This window comes from Ranitomeya variabilis, chromosome 4 (assembly GCF_051348905.1).
Source record: "Ranitomeya variabilis isolate aRanVar5 chromosome 4, aRanVar5.hap1, whole genome shotgun sequence".
Classification (NCBI taxonomy): Eukaryota; Metazoa; Chordata; class Amphibia; order Anura; family Dendrobatidae; genus Ranitomeya; species Ranitomeya variabilis.
Window position 1 is genome coordinate 225,831,888 of NC_135235.1, and position 15,972 is coordinate 225,847,859.

Consider the following 15,972-nt stretch of genomic DNA (forward strand, 5'->3'; position numbering starts at 1 on the left):
TTTTTTGTTTTTTTTTCAGGGAGACTTTAGAAACCAAATAATAAGAAAAAAAATAAATAAATAAATAGGCTTTCTATAGCCCACTGAATGAGAGATAGCACACACAGCAGTGGCACACAAGCCCTGACTGAGGCCAATATTTTTCTCCCACTGATTGATGTAGTGTTTTTGTGTTGAGGTAGATTTTAGAACACAAATCAAGGAAAAAAAAAAAAATGCTTTCTATGGCCCACTGAATGAGAGAGAGGTGGCACACCCAGGAGTCAAGACTGGCACACAAGCTGAAAGGGCAATATTACTCTCCCACTGTTTTTTTATGTATTTTTTGTTTTTTAAGGGAGACTTTAGAAACCCAATAATATTTAAAAAAAAAAATAAATAGGCTTTCTATGGCCCACTGAATGAGAGGGAGAGAGGTGGCACACCCAGGAGTCAAGACTGGCACACAAGCTGAAAGGGCAATATTACTCTCCCACTGTTTTTTTATGTTTTTTTTTTTTTTTCAGGGAGACTTTAGAAACCAAATAATATTAAAAAAACCAAAAAAAAAAATAGCCTTTCTATGGCCCACTGAATGAGAGAGAGAGGTGGCACACCCAGGAGTCAAGACTGGCACACAAGCTGAAAGGGCAATATTACTCTCCCACTGTTTTTTTATGTTTTTTTTTTTTTAAGGGAGACTTTAGAAACCCAATAATATTTAAAAAAAAAAATAAATAGGCTTTCTATGGCCCACTGAATGAGAGGGAGAGAGGTGGCACACCCAGGAGTCAAGACTGGCACACAAGCTGAAAGGGCAATATTACTCTCCCACTGTTTTTTTATGTTTTTTTTTTTTTTTCAGGGAGAGTTTAGAAACCAAATAATAAGAAAAAAAAAAAATAAATAAATAGGCTTTCTATAGCCCACTGAATGAGAGATAGCACACACAGCAGTGGCACACAAGCCCTGACTGAGGCCAATATTTTTCTCCCACTGATTGATGTAGTGTTTTTGTGTTGAGGTAGATTTTAGAACACAAATCAAGGAAAAAAAAAAAAAATGCTTTCTATGGCCCACTGAATGAGAGAGAGGTGGCACACCCAGGAGTCAAGACTGGCACACAAGCTGAAAGGGCAATATTACTCTCCCACTGTTTTTTTATGTATTTTTTGTTTTTTAAGGGAGACTTTAGAAACCCAATAATATTTTAAAAAAAAAATAAATAGGCTTTCTATGGCCCACTGAATGAGAGGGAGAGAGGTGGCACACCCAGGAGTCAAGACTGGCACACAAGCTGAAAGGGCAATATTACTCTCCCACTGTTTTTTTAGGTATTTTTTTTTTTTCAGGGAGACTTTAGAAACCAAATAATATTAAAAAAAATAAATAAATAAATAGGCTTTCTATAGCCCACTGAATGAGAGATAGCACACACAGCAGTGGCACACAAGCCCTGACTGAGGCCAATATTTTTCTCCCACTGATTGATGTAGTGTTTTTGTGTTGAGGTAGAATTTAGAACACAAATCACGGAAAAAATAAATAGGCTTTCTATGGCCCACTCAGTGAGAGATGGCACACACAGGGATGGCACTGTAGCAGAAATGCCAATCTTAATCTCCCACAAAAAAAACAAAAAAAAAAACAGGGACTGTCCTACAATTACTATCTCCCTGCAGTAATCTAAGCCAGGTATGGCAGGCAGCAATAGGAGTGGACTGATGCACAAATTAAATAAAAAGTGTGGACAAACAAAAAAGATAGCTGTGCAGAAAGGAAGGAACAAGAGGATATGTGCTTTGAAAAAAGCAGTTGGTTTCCACAGTGGCGTACACACAGCAATACAGCTATCACGGAGCCTTCTAGGGCAGCCCAATGAGCTACAGCGCTGAGGGGAAAAAAAAAAAAAAAAAGCTGCCACAGTCCCTGCACACCGAAGGTGGTGTTGGACAGTGGAAATCGCTGCAGCACAAGCGGTTTGGTGGTTAGTGGACCCTGCCTAACGCTCTCCCTGCTTCTGACGAAGCGGCAGCAACCTGTCCCTAAGCTCAGATCAGCATAAGTAAGATGGCGGTCGGCGGGAACGCCCCTTTATAGCCCCTGTGACGCCGCAGACAGCAAGCCAATCACTGCAATGCCCTTCTCTAAGATGGTGGGGACCAGGATCTATGTCATCACGCTGCCCACACTCTGCGTTCACCTTCATTGGCTGAGAAATGGCGCTTTTCGCGTCATTGAAACGCGACTTTGGCGCGAAAGTCGCGTACCGCATGGCCGACAAGCACAGGGGTCGGATCGGGTTTCATGAGACGCCGACTTAGCCAAAAGTCGGCGACTTTTGAAAATGATCGACCCGTTTCGCTCAACCCTAGGCGTCAGTATTTGTTGTTCTGGCATCTATGCTTCAGGTGTTGTAGGTAGTGCAGCAGTAATATTCTCTGTGCAGTCTTTCAGTGCATCCCCCCATGTGTTATTACACCTTATGCACTGCTCTTTTTAGCTGTTTTTTTGCTTCTTTACTGTTGTCCTGTTTGTATTAGCACTTATTAGCTCCGGACCTGGTGCAGGTCTATAATGATTGCCTCTGCAGGGAAGCTCCTACAGTCTCAGTATAAGTCTGTTCTGGTTCTTTTGGCAAAGAAAGGAAATCTAAAAGATATAAAGAACTGGCGTCCATTGTCTTTGCTGAACACGGATTATAACATTCTGGCCAAGATCTTGCTGAGTGAGGTGACGGGTGAGCTCATCATCGCCAATCAGACTTGTGGTGTGAAGGGTCGGACGATAGAGGACTCATTGCTGTTGGTGAGAGAAGCTGTGATGTACATTAAGCAGCACCATGTGGGGGCTTATATTGTGGGCTTAGACCAGAGTAAAGCCTTTGATAGAGTCCACCATGACTACCTGTATCAAGTGTTGTTGCAGTATGGCCTCCCAGTGCGGTTTGTGCAATGGCTGCAGTTTCTGTATAAGGGAGCTATAAGCCTGCCGCTGATTAATGGTCAATTGGCCGAGACCTTCGCGATTATGTCAGGGGTGAGGCAGGGATGTCCTCTTAGCCCATTGTTGTATGTCTTCAGTCTGGATCCTTTTCTCAGAAGGGTCCAGGATCACAGGGATTTCACAGGGCTGAGATGCCACCTGCAGAGTATGGTGGAGGATGTAAAGTTCTGTGCCTATGCTGATGATGTGTCGGTTGTGGTATCTTCTAAAGATGACTGTGTGGCTCTACAGCAGGAGATTACAGCCTTCTCCAATGTATCTAACTCCGCTGTGAACATGGAGAAGAGCGAGGCGCTGTGGTTGGGAGGTGACCATGATGTCTTCTCTGTGCCCTTCAGAACAGTTCAGGGTCAGATAAAGATTCTGGGAGTTGTGTTTGGTGCTGTAGATGATGGAAAGGTGAATTGGGAGGAGAAGCTGGTGGTGTGTGAGCGGAAGGCGCAGAGCTGGAAACACTGGAAGCTGACATATCTGGAGAAGATCTGCCTGCTGAAGACCTTCCTGCTCCCGCTCTTCCTCTATATCAGTGTGGTCTTCCCGGTGCCAGATACGCTGCTCCCTAGACTTACCAATGTCTTCTTTCACTTTTTGTGGGGTAACAGAGTGAATGTGGTCAGGAGAAACATTGTCTATCTCCTTCATAAGGATGGTGGTCTCTCCATGCCTTGTCCAGAGCTCTTCTTCAATCTTTTGTTTCTTATGAAGAATTTTTCGTTTTGTAAGAATTCGGAGAAGGTGCCATGGTCTTGTTTGTTTAAGAGCCAGATCCAGCAGTTTGTGTCTGTGTGGTCAGTAGGGGACCTCATCAAGAGAATCTCAGGAAGAATAAAGAATAATGTTTCTTGGTATGGTGTCCACATAATAAGTAAGGTCATCAGATGGAGGACCCTGTATGATGACGTCAAGCAGCTCAGTAGAAAGGAGTTGTACAAGAATGTCCTGTCTTCTCACTTCAGTGTTCAGGTACAACTGAGGGGTGCCCCAAGTGTAGATGTAAAACAGGCTGCAAGAAACGTGCTAGATCCCAGAGTTCCCCCTCATATGAGAGATGTAGCGTGGCTGGCGCTCCATGGTAAAATGTACGTTAGGGATAATCTAAAGTGCAGGAATGTATCAGATAGATCCTGTCCCAGAGAAGAGAGCCCCCATATACTGGAGACGATGGAGCATCTGCTGTTAGAGTGTCCCTTTAGTATGCAGGTATGGGAGTCTGTGTCCTTGTCCCTAAAGTTACCACACCTGGTGAGACAGTCATATGGTCAGCTGCTGTACGGAGATTTCCAGCCTGAGCTCTGGGCGTATAACAGGAGCTCCCTGTATATAATAAATGTGGTGACCATCTACCACCTGTGGTGTGCGCGGTGCTGCCTGCTCATCAATAAGGAGGTCCTGTCCTGTGATACTGTCAGGTATAAGATCCTATAAAGTCTCAAGGCTGTATATAAGAAGGATATGAAGAGGAACCCGGGTAATGTGACCTGGAGGAACATACATGTATCGGGATTTGTCACTGCTATCGTGTAAAGTGATGTAACAACGCTATTTATTTCCTTTGTTATTTATTGTCTTGTGATTTTAATGTAATATATTTGTAATATATGGTTGTCAGTTTTAAAATAAAAAGATCATTATAGTAGTTATATTCTTGTACATAGGGGCAATATTACAGCACTTATATTATTGTACACAGGAGCAGTATTATAGCATTTATATTCTTGTACATAGGAGCAGTATTATAGTAGTTATATTCTTGTACATAGGGGCAGTATTACAGTAGTTATATTCTTGTACATAGGGGCAGTATTATAGTAGTTATATTCTTGTACATAGGAGCAGTATTATAATAGTTATATTCTTGTACATAGGAGCAGTATTATATTATTTATTTTCTTGCACTTAGGGGCATTATTATAGTAGTTATATTCTTGTACATAGAGGCAGTATTATAGTAGTTATATTCTTGTATATAGGGAGCAGTATAATAGTAGTTATATTCTTGTACATAGGGGCAGTATTATAGTACTTATATTATTGTACACATGAGCAGTATTACAATATTTATATTCTTGTACATAGGAGCAGTATTATAGTAGTTATTTTCTTGCACATAGGAGCAGTTTTATAGTATTTAAATTCTTGTACATAGGGGCAATATTATAGTAGGTGTATTCTTGTACATAGGTGGCAGTATTATAGTAGTTATATTGTTGTACATAGGAGCAGTATTATAGTAGTTATATTCTTGTACATGGGGCATTATTATAGAAGGTATATTCTTTTACATAAGTGGCAGTATTATAGTAGTTATATTTTTGCAAATAGGGGCAGTATTATAGTAGTTATATCCTTGTATATAGGGAGCAGCATTATAGTAGTTATATTCTTGTACATAGAGGCAGTATTATAGTAGTTATATTCTTGTACATGGGGCATTATTATAGAAGGTATATTCTTTTACATAAGTGGCAGTATTATAGTAGTTATATTCTTGTACATAGGAGCAGTATTATAGTAGTTATATTCTTGTACAAAGGAGCAGTATTATAGTAGTAATATTCTTGTACATAGGGGCAGTATTATAGTAGTTATATTCTTGTATATAGGGAGCAGTATTATAGTAGTTATATTCTTTTACATAGGAGCAGTATTATAGTAGTTATATTCTTGTACATAGGAGCAGTATTATAGTAGTTATATTCTTGTACATAGGGAGTATTATTATAGTAGTTATATTCTTGTACATAGGAGGCAGTATTATAGTAGTTATATTCTTGTACATAGGGGGAGTACTATAGTAGTTATATTCATGTTCATAGGGGCAGTAATATAGTTGTTATTTTGTTGTACATAGGGGCCGTAATATAGTTGCTATTTTGTTGTACATAGTAATAATACTATTATTATTGTTATAAACTTGTACATAGGGAGCAGTATTATAGTAGTAGAAGACCCTAACAGGAGGGCTAAGGGAGGCAGTAAATTTACTGAAATGGATGAAAACAGCGCTCAAATGGATTGGAGTAGCATGAAGAAGATGCCTTTAACCATCTCTGACTCATAGGTTGCTCCTGGAAACAATGTTGTCATAATATTAGTGCCATGCTTATGTGTAGTTTACTGTACATTGATAAACCTAATAGATAAATAAATTAAAAAGAACAATGTGGGATCCCTCCTGTTTTTGACAACCAGCCAAGGTAAAGCTGACAGCTGCAGGCTTATATTATCAGCCTGGGAAGGTCCTTTATTATTGGGCCCGCACCAGTCTAAAAATACAAGCCCGCAGACAGCCCAGAATTGGTGCATCACATCACATTATAATTATGGTGTTTTGCCCAGCTCATTCCAATTGACATCTTTAAGACATCCCCATTACTATTCTTGTAAGTGTAAAAAGAAAAAACATATACCCATAAATATTTTATTTAAAAAAAAAACACTCCCCTACTCCCTGGTTAAGCAATTTATTATTTTTAAAAAATGCCATGCAGGTCCGCCATTGTCCCGTGAATTCAACGTAGCTTACAAAAAGGAACCTGAAATTAATAAAAAGACAGAATTAAAGAAATAAAAACAGATATAGCCCGTTGTTCACCAATGTATTAGATCTAAAATTATTTCTGCAGCTCTATAATCCATGGCGTTCTCACTATGTCCAATGATTCTGTAGTAAAACTAGTAAAACCTATGAAGCCTCGCTCAGAGAACAACACTTTATAGGTCTCTCCCTGTCAGGCTGCTCTCCATGAGACCCGGCGACAACGTGGTGATGTTAGTATCGTTACTGACATCACCTCTCTTGCCTGGTCATACAGAGGGCAGCCTGTCCGGGAGCAACCTATGGAGGCAGAGCAGTGATGCCTATATGCTGGTTTTAAAGGGAACCTGTCACCCCCAAAATCAAAGATGAGCTAAGCCCACCAGCATCAGGGGCTTATCTACAGCATTCTGGAATGCTGTAGATAAGCCCCCGATGTATCCTGAAAGATGAGAAATAAAGGTTAGATTATATTCACTCAGGGGCGGTCCCGCTGCGGTCCGGTCCGATGGGCATTGCGGTCCAGTCCGGGGCCTCCCATCTTCTTACAATGATGTCCTCTTCTTGTCTTCACACTACGGCTCTGACGCAGGAGTACTTTGTTTGCCCTGTTGAGGGCAGAGCAAAGTACTGCAGTGCGCAGGCACCAGGAAAGGTCAGAGCGGCTCGACACCTCCGCAATGCAGAACTTTGCTATGCCCTCAACAGGGCAAATCAGTACGCCTGCGCCAGAGCCGCAGCATGAAGACAAGAAGAGGACGTCATCGTAAGAAGATGGGAGGCGCCAGACCGGACCGCGACGCCCATAGGACTGGACCCCCCACGTGAGTATAATCTAACCTCTTTTTCTCATCTTTCAGGATACATCGGGGTCTTGTCTACAGCATTACAGAATGCATTACAGAATGCTGGAGATTTTGGGGGTGACAGGTTCCCTTTAATCTAAGCTCTTTCTCCTACAGCAACTGTCCATGAACTGATTCCAGAGGAGAGTATGCCGAGCATCGTGCCACCGAGTCCAAAAAAGAAATAATGATCTGAAACGGTGGCCAGTCACAGTAATTCCAGTTGCCAGCATGACTACGGCATTGCCTTGCATGGCAGGCAATCCCCACATCTTTATTGGCTCTCTAAAAGCCACAAAACATGCGGGGCGGGGACTTGAGCATGGCGCTCGATCGAGCGCGAGTGTAGAGCATTCCCGAGCATTCTCGCTAATCACTATTCATTATATTTCATTTAGTTACTTTAATTCCTACTTTTCTATTTTTTCTACCTATTGTGCTGTGTAAGGGCCGATCCGCGATGCCATATTAGCACATAAGGGAAGTGAATCATGAGCAAAAGAAAAAGCAGATGTATTTCATAAGGCTCAAAGAATCGGCAGACTTATACCCGGCAGAAAGGGGTAAGTGTATGCTATAGAAGTATTTGTATCTGCAACTAATTTACTTATAGGTGATTAAATATTATATCTAAAGTAAATTGAATTTCAGTAAAGTGAAGAACTGATGTAAATCTTTTATCTATCTATCTATCATATATCCACTGAATATCATGTCTCCCTATTTTATCTAAATAAATATTATTATAATATTAATGTTATTATTGCAGCAGCCTAAATATACTTTCTTTCTTTGTTTTCTTTTTTTCTCCTTTCCTTTATCTTTCTTTTTTTTCCTTTCTTTCTTTCTTTTATTTTGTTTTTCTCTTTTCTTTCTTTCTTTCTTTCTTTCTTTCTTTCTTTCTTTCTTTCTTTCTTTCTTTCTTTCTTTCCTTCTTTCCTTCTTTCTTTCTTCTTTCTTTTTCACTTTTTTTCTTATGTATCTTTGCTCTTTATCATATTTTATATTTCACTTGATATGTTTTAATCACTTGTAACAATGTCTGAGACTTTGAACATATTACATATATTGTTGTTTTTTTCTTTTATTTTAGGTATAACACTGAGTATTTAGACAATTAAAGCAGTCGAGCCTCAACATTTCTCAAAAATCTTCTACCATGAGAGAAAAATGTGCATTTCTAGTTTCCATGATTTTACAAGGTAAACATTTTCTATTTTTCTCCTTGCAATAGGGACCTTAACCCATTATCTACCAATGTCCTTTTTTGGGGACACCTAATCTTTAGCTTCTAGCAACTAAGATTTTATAATTTTTATAATTAGGTCCAATTTTTTGTGTTGTGTTTGTAAAATGAATGTTTACAAAATAGGAAATCATGTCATTGTCATTTTTAATTGAATATTTTGACGCCCTTTTCTGAAAAATCCATACTTGAAAAAATTTTGCAAATTATGTTTCTGATTCATTAGGACCAAAATCATAAAAAATCTGTCATTAAAAAAAAAAAAAAAAAAAAAATGAAAATTGCTAATTTGGCAAGTAATGGGTTAAGAAATGAAAACATTTTACAGAATTTAACACTGATTCTAACATATGGAATCTTAATGATCTATAACATACAAACTGTTAGGATTCCGCTGTCTCCACAGTTTCCTCCAAACTTAAAATCATGATTTGCCCCCTTTGTTTTGCTTCTCATGTTTATTGGGAGAAGTGGAAGAAAAAGAAGTTGTAAAGTCGTATTTGCAGTGCTCATGTGATGTTATGTGTAATCCTAAAAGTTATCCCATGACTATTAGAGTTCTGCATGTGACAGTCCTTGTTATTTATGCAAATTGTCTCTTCAAAGAGGAAGAGGACTAGAACTCTAGTGCCACCTATTGGAAGGTAGCAATCCTACAAGTCAGTGTTGACCCTGTAACAAGCCATGTCACATGACTTAGGATAATAGCCAAACCAGAATCTCAATTTGCAGACCCTGTGTTTCGGAGTACTTCCCCTCCTCAGTGCAAAGCGGAGATCTGGTTTGGCTGTGTGAGAGGCATCCAACTGCCTCTTAAAGCCACAATGCTCCTCTGGGAAATATGCTAATTATGCAAATTATCATGTGATAAGAGTCATTAAAGGGTCAACATTGACTTGTAGGATTGCTACCTTCCAATAGGTAGCACTAGAGTTCTAGTTCTCTTCCTCTCTGAAGAGACAATTTGCATAATTAGCGTATTTCCCAGAGTAGCACTGCGGCTTTAAGTCTCCTCATCTTGGCATGCTTAGCATGTCAATCTCCGCAAGGAGACATGATAGTCCTTGTTATGTTACTTAAACGGGTTGACTTTGGAATTTATGTATGAGGTGTGGCTTTCTTCTTAATTTGGGGTATTTTTTTCTAATCTCCATATTTCCAAATCCCTAACATGTTCTTTTGTTATACTATTCATTCTTTCGATTGTTTGCGCCATATTCTAGTATAAAAATCGTATTTGATTCTTTGATTAATTCTGCAATGTTTATGTTTTTGTGGTCTCCATAAACGACTTGACTCAGGACTCAGGAGAAGTGTTGAGCATTCCGATACCACAAGTATCGGGTATCGGCCGATACTTGCGGGTATCGGAATTCCGATACCGAGATCCGATACTTTTGTGGTATCGGGTATCGGTATCGAAACAACATTAATGTGTAAAATAAAGAATTAAAATAAAAAATATTGCTATACTCACCTCTCCGACGCAGCCTGGACCTCACCGAGGGAACCGGCAGCGTTCTTTGCTTAAAATGCGCGCGTTTACTGCCTTCCGTGACGTCACGGCTTGTGATTGGTCGCGTGCCGCCCATGTGGCCGCGACGCGACCAATGACAGCAAGCCGTGACGTAATTTTCAGGTCCTGAATGCCTAATTCTGCATTCAGGACCTGAAAATTACGTCACGGCTTGCTGTGATTGGTCACGTCGCGGCCACATGGGCGGCACGCGACCAATCACAAGCCGTGACGTCACGGGAGGCAGTAAACGCGCGCATTTTAAGCAAAGAACGCTGCCGGTTCCCTCGGTAAGGTCCAGGCTGCGTCGGAGAGGTGAGTATAGCAATATTTTTTATTTTAATTCTTTATTTTACACATTGATATGGATCCCAGGGCCTGAAGGAGAGTTTCCTCTCCTTCAGACCCTGGGAACCATCAGGGATACTGTCCGATACTTGAGTCCCATTGACTTGTATTGGTATCGGGTATCGGTATCGGATTAGATCCGATACTTTGCCGGTATCGGCCGATACTTTCCGATACTGATACTTTCAAGTATCGGACGGTATCGCTCAACACTACTCAGGAGGCCAAGGAGACTTAAAATAAAAATAAATTATATAGTTTGCACCCTTAAAAAGATATATATTTTCAGAAGTATTTTCTAATTGTGTTGCTCTATAGAAACACAAGATAAATTGTATTTTTTTCTTTTCACAAAATTAACAGAGGTCTTCTTCTTAGCGGGATAACTTGAAGCTCTTATGAACATAATTTTGAGATACAGACAAGTTTTTGATTGCTCTTCTTTGTATTTTTGGGGGAAGGAGAAGTGAACAAAATCACCATTTTTTACTTTACTTTTGTCTATGCCTAAGTGCTTTACTAAAATGGAATTCATAGACAACTGTAGTTTATGATCGGCACACTAATAAATTATGTTTTTCTATCAAACAGTGTGTATGGGTGAAGAAAACAAGTTTATCTTCCCAAGAAACATTCAGGGATTACTTGGCTCTTGTGTGGAGATTCCCTGCTACAAGAGAACGTCACCCGCAGAAGCCCAAACGAATAAGGTGGTGTGGTATGTGCAAGGAGCCCGACGTGGAGAGAGGATCATATATAGTACGGATGTGTCACAAATATCCTCAAGTTACAAAAACCGTGCTGAGCTCGTGAGACGCACAACATTGAATTGTACTCTTCGAATTCACAATGTGAACAGACAAGATGAACGCTCATATTTTCCACAAGAAGACAAAGTACTTTTTTATCGAGGTAGCACCCAGTATGTTCAACTAGAAGTCACAGGTGAACGAGACCTTCTTACTCCCTGCACCTTCCCTCTGTTATTTTTTCCAACCTTCTTTCCTCCCTCTGTCAATAACCTTTCTTTATCATGCTCCTTATGCAAATTGTCTCTTTAGAGATGGAGAGAACTAGAACTCTAGTTCCACCCATTGGAAGGTAGCAATCCTACAAGTCAATGTCGACCCTTTAATGAGACTTGTCACATGACTTGGGATAATAGTCAAACCAGAATGGCTCATTAAAGGGTCGACATTTAGGATTAGGATTGCTACTTCCAATAGGTGGCACTAGAGTTCTAGTTCTCTTCCTCTCTGAAGAGACAATTTGCATAATTAGCATATTTAACAGAGGAGCATTGCAACTTTAAGTCTCCTCATCTCGGCATGCTTAGCATGTCAATCTCCGCAAGGAGAAACAATACTTCTTGGATATTTATCATGCTCCAAAACGTTCAAGATCTGCATTTCTTTTCTGATATGATTTTACTTCCTTCACTTTTTCACCCTTCTGTCCGTCCTCCTTTCATATCTATTACTTTCTAGTGATAACAGAATCTGCCTGTTAGGGTTTGGTGGAATGCACCAAATATATACAGTGGGGAAAAAAAGTATTTAGTCAGTCAGCAATAGTGCAAGTTCCACCACTTAAAAAGATGAGAGGCGTCTGTAATTTACATCATAGGTAGATCTCAACTATGGGAGACAAACTGAGAAAAAAAAATCCAGAAAATCACATTGTCTGTTTTTTTATCATTTTATTTGCATTTTATGGTGGAAAATAAGTATTTGGTCAGAAACAAAATTTCATCTCAATACTTTGTAAAATATCCTTTGTTGGCAATGACAGAGGTCAAACGTTTTCTGTAAGTCTTCACAAGGTTGCCACACACTGTTGTTGGTATGTTGGCCCATTCCTCCATGCAGATCTCTTCTAGAGCAGTGATGTTTTTGGCTTTTCGCTTAGCAACATGGACTTTCAACTCCCTCCAAAGGTTTTCTATAGGGTTGAGATCTGGAGACTGGCTAGGCCACTCCAGGACCTTGAAATGCTTCTTACGAAGCTACTCCTTCGTTGCCCTGGCGGTGTGCTTTGGATCATTGTCATGTTGAAAGACCCAGCCACGTTTCATCTTCAATGCCCTTGCTGATGGAAGGAGGTTTGCACTCAAAATCTCACGATACATGGCCCCATTCATTCTTTCATGTACCCGGATCAGTCGTCCTGGCCCCTTTGCAGAGAAACAGCCCCAAAGCATGATGTTTCCACCACCATACTTTACAGTAGGTATGGTGTTTGATGGATGCAACTCCGTATTCTTTTTCCTCCAAACACGACAAGTTGTGTTTCTACCAAACAGTTCCAGTTTGGTTTCATCAGACCATAGGACATTCTCCCAAAACTCCTCTGGATCATCCAAATGCTCTCTAGCAAACTTCAGACGGGCCCGGACATGTACTGGCTTAAGCAGTGGGACACGTCTGGCACTGCAGGATCTGAGTCCATGGTGGCGTAGTGTGTTACTTATGGTAGGCCTTGTTACATTGGTCCCAGCTCTCTGCAGTTCATTCACTAGGTCCCCCCGCGTGGTTCTGGGATTTTTGCTCACCGTTCTTGTGATCATTCTGACCCCACGGGTTGGGATTTTGCATGGAGCCCCAGATCGAGGGAGATTATCAGTGGTCTTGTATGTCTTCCATTTTCTAATTATTGCTCCCACTGTTGATTTCTTCACTCCAAGCTGGTTGGCTATTGCAGATTCAGTCTTCCCAGCCTGGTGCAGGGCTACAATTTTGTTTCTGGTGTCCTTTGACAGCTCTTTGGTCTTCACCATAGTGGAGTTTGGAGTCAGACTGTTTGAGGGTGTGCACAGGTGTCTTTTTATACTGATAACAAGTTTAAACAGGTGCCATTACTACAGGTAATGAGGGGAGGAAAGAGGAGACTCTTAAAGAAGAAGTTACAGGTCTGTGATAGCCAGAAATCTTGATTGTTTGTTTCTGACCAAATACTTATTTTCCACCAAATGTTAAAAAAACAGACAATGTGATTTTCTGGATTTTTTTTTTCTCAGTTTGTCTCCCATAGTTGAGGTCTACCTATGATGTAAATTACAGACGCCTCTCATCTTTTTAAGTGGTGGAACTTGCACTATTGCTGACTGACTAAATACTTTTTTCCCCACTGTATCTATGGAGTAATCGGTGCGTTCCCAACCCGGGGTCCACCGTACTGGAGTAAAACCCACTGCTAGTAACTGACGGTACTACATGGCAGTATAAGTGAACTCTGTTACTTCACAGAGTCACTTAAGAAAAGAAAATGCTGTGCCCTGTTAACCTCACAGAGCAACACAGCTACCAAATAGAGTGAACAGTGGTCATGCAGTCAGAATAGCACACGCAAAACTCCTCACCGGAGGTGCCAGTATTCTAGGTGCTTATATCAGCCAGGCCCTGAATCCACTCACACAAAACTCCTCACCGGAGGTGCCGGTATTCTAGGGGCTTATTTCAGCCAAACCCTGAAACCACATACACATGATCACACTGGTGCAGAACACATAAGTTATTTTATACTAGCGCAAGGCCGTGCGGTCATGCAAACCTTTTATAGCTGCAGCAACTTCAGGACCTTCCTAGAGGAACAATGGGAGCTGCTGCAGTACCTGAACAGCTTCAGGACCTTCCTAGAGGACCAATGGGAGCTTCTGCAGTACCTGAGCATGTGACCCCCGACCTCCAATGAGAGATCTTCCCCTGGGCATGCTCAGAAGGGGAAAAGCAAGACTTAGTCCCAGAGATGTCTGCTCGCCGCTGACCAGTACTAGTTACAATGGCTGAACCTGGAGAGGCAGCAGTTATCATCTGCAACGTATCAGGCTGAGCCAGACACTGGGACCGATGTCTCCGCTGAGCAGGCTCCACTGCGGCTGGAGAAGAATGGGAGACTGCATCAGAGATAGCTCGCGATTCCCCCTGTGCAGAGGTGGGAACTTGACCCCTAACACTGCCCAATTTTGAAATCAGCAGATTTTCTCAAATTTGGACAAGAAATTCAATTTCCTTCAAATGTATTTAATTGCCGCTTATGAGGATAGGTGCACAGAAGTGTGTATTCTCACAACTGGGAGAATAGGGTCGATCTATGCAAATGAGACTCTGATCAAAGTGTGATCCCATTCTATCAGATGAGGAGAAGGAGGGGAAAAAAATTCCATCTTCTCCATTCTGTCAGTCTGTGAAAATCGAACCGCACTCAGATTTCATCCTAGAGCAGTCCGATGGTTTTCATGGACTCATTGACTTTAATGGCTGAGTGCTTTCTGAATAATCTAATTAAACTTGGATACTCAGCAATGTTTTTCTCTGACTGTCTCAGTCCGAGGAAAGAATCTGACATTTGAACAGCCCCATAAAATAACATTAGTCTGTGTACAATCCGATGTTTTCTTGAAGGCAATCTTACGGAAAATATGGCCATGTGCTAGAGTCCTTTTGTTTTGGCTTTGAGGTTTCTTAATGCCAAACATATCAAGTGGATTAGCAGGGCAGAAGTTTAAAATTATAAATAAAATCAAACTTACCTAGTTGCTCCTCTCCCTGCCAAAACACCTCAATGTTGGACCTCTTAAGCTTCTTAAGGTACCTTCACACGAAACGACTTTGTAACGATATCGCTAGCGATCCGTGACGTTGCAGTGTCCTGGCTAGCGATATCGTTTCGTTTGACACGCAGCAGCGATCAGGATCCTGCTGTGATGTCGCTGGTCGCTAAATAAAGTTCAGAACTTTATTTGGTCGTCCGATCGCCGTGTATCGTTGTGTTTTACAGCAAAAGCAACGATACCAGCGATATTTTACACTGGTAACCAGGGTAAACATCGGGTTACTAAGCGCAGGGCCGCGCTTAGTAACCCGATGTTTACCCTGGTTACCAGCGTAAAATGTAAAAAAAACAAACAGTACATACTTACATGCGTCCCCCGGCGTCCGCTTCCCACACTGACTGAGCGCCGCAAAGTGAAAGTGAAAGCACAGCACAGCGGTGACGTCACCGCTGTGCTGTTAGGGCCGGCGCTCAGTCAGTACAGGAAGCGGACAGCGAGGGACGTGAATGTGAGTATGTGCTGTTTGGTTTTTTTACATTTTACGCTGGTAACCAGGGTAAACATCGGGTTACTAAGCGCGGCCCTGCGCTTAGCAACCCGATGTTTACCCTGGTTACCCGGGGACCTCGGCATCGCTGGTCGCTGGAGAGCGCTCTGTGTGACAGCTCTCCAGCGACCAAACAGCAACGCTGCAGCGATCGGCATAGTTGTCGCTATCGCTGCAGCGTCGCTTCGTGTGAAGGTACCTTTAGGCCCATGCTCTTTCATCTGTCCACTCTTTACTCCAGTGCTAGCTAGATCTTATTACAGATTCTGACCTGTGCCAAAGTCTTTGTAGCACCAAAAGAATAGTAAAAAGGAAAGAGGAGACCGGGACCAAGGCAATGGTCGGTAGGAATCAAGGTAGGAAGCCAGAGGATGATCAAAGAGTAGCTGTGATAA

At 41.4% G+C, this 15,972-nt stretch overlaps 1 protein-coding gene across 2 annotated transcripts in view; it reads left to right on the forward strand.

The window, feature by feature from the left end:
• Nucleotides 1-7,811: 7,811 nt before the first annotated feature.
• Nucleotides 7,812-15,972, forward strand: part of LOC143768705 (Schwann cell myelin protein-like) — a 43,038-nt gene continuing 34,877 nt past the window's right edge. Inside the window, exons 1-3 of one of the 2 annotated variants that reach the window (XM_077257358.1) lie at nt 7,812-7,931; nt 8,462-8,570; nt 11,070-11,423. In XM_077257358.1, coding sequence (XP_077113473.1) covers nt 8,528-8,570; nt 11,070-11,423 — 397 coding nt within the window. In that variant the 5' untranslated portion in view covers nt 7,812-7,931; nt 8,462-8,527. Of the gene's footprint in view, nt 7,932-8,461; nt 8,571-11,069; nt 11,424-15,790; nt 15,934-15,972 lie in introns of those variants that run through there. The other variant, XM_077257359.1, reaches the window with a different exon arrangement.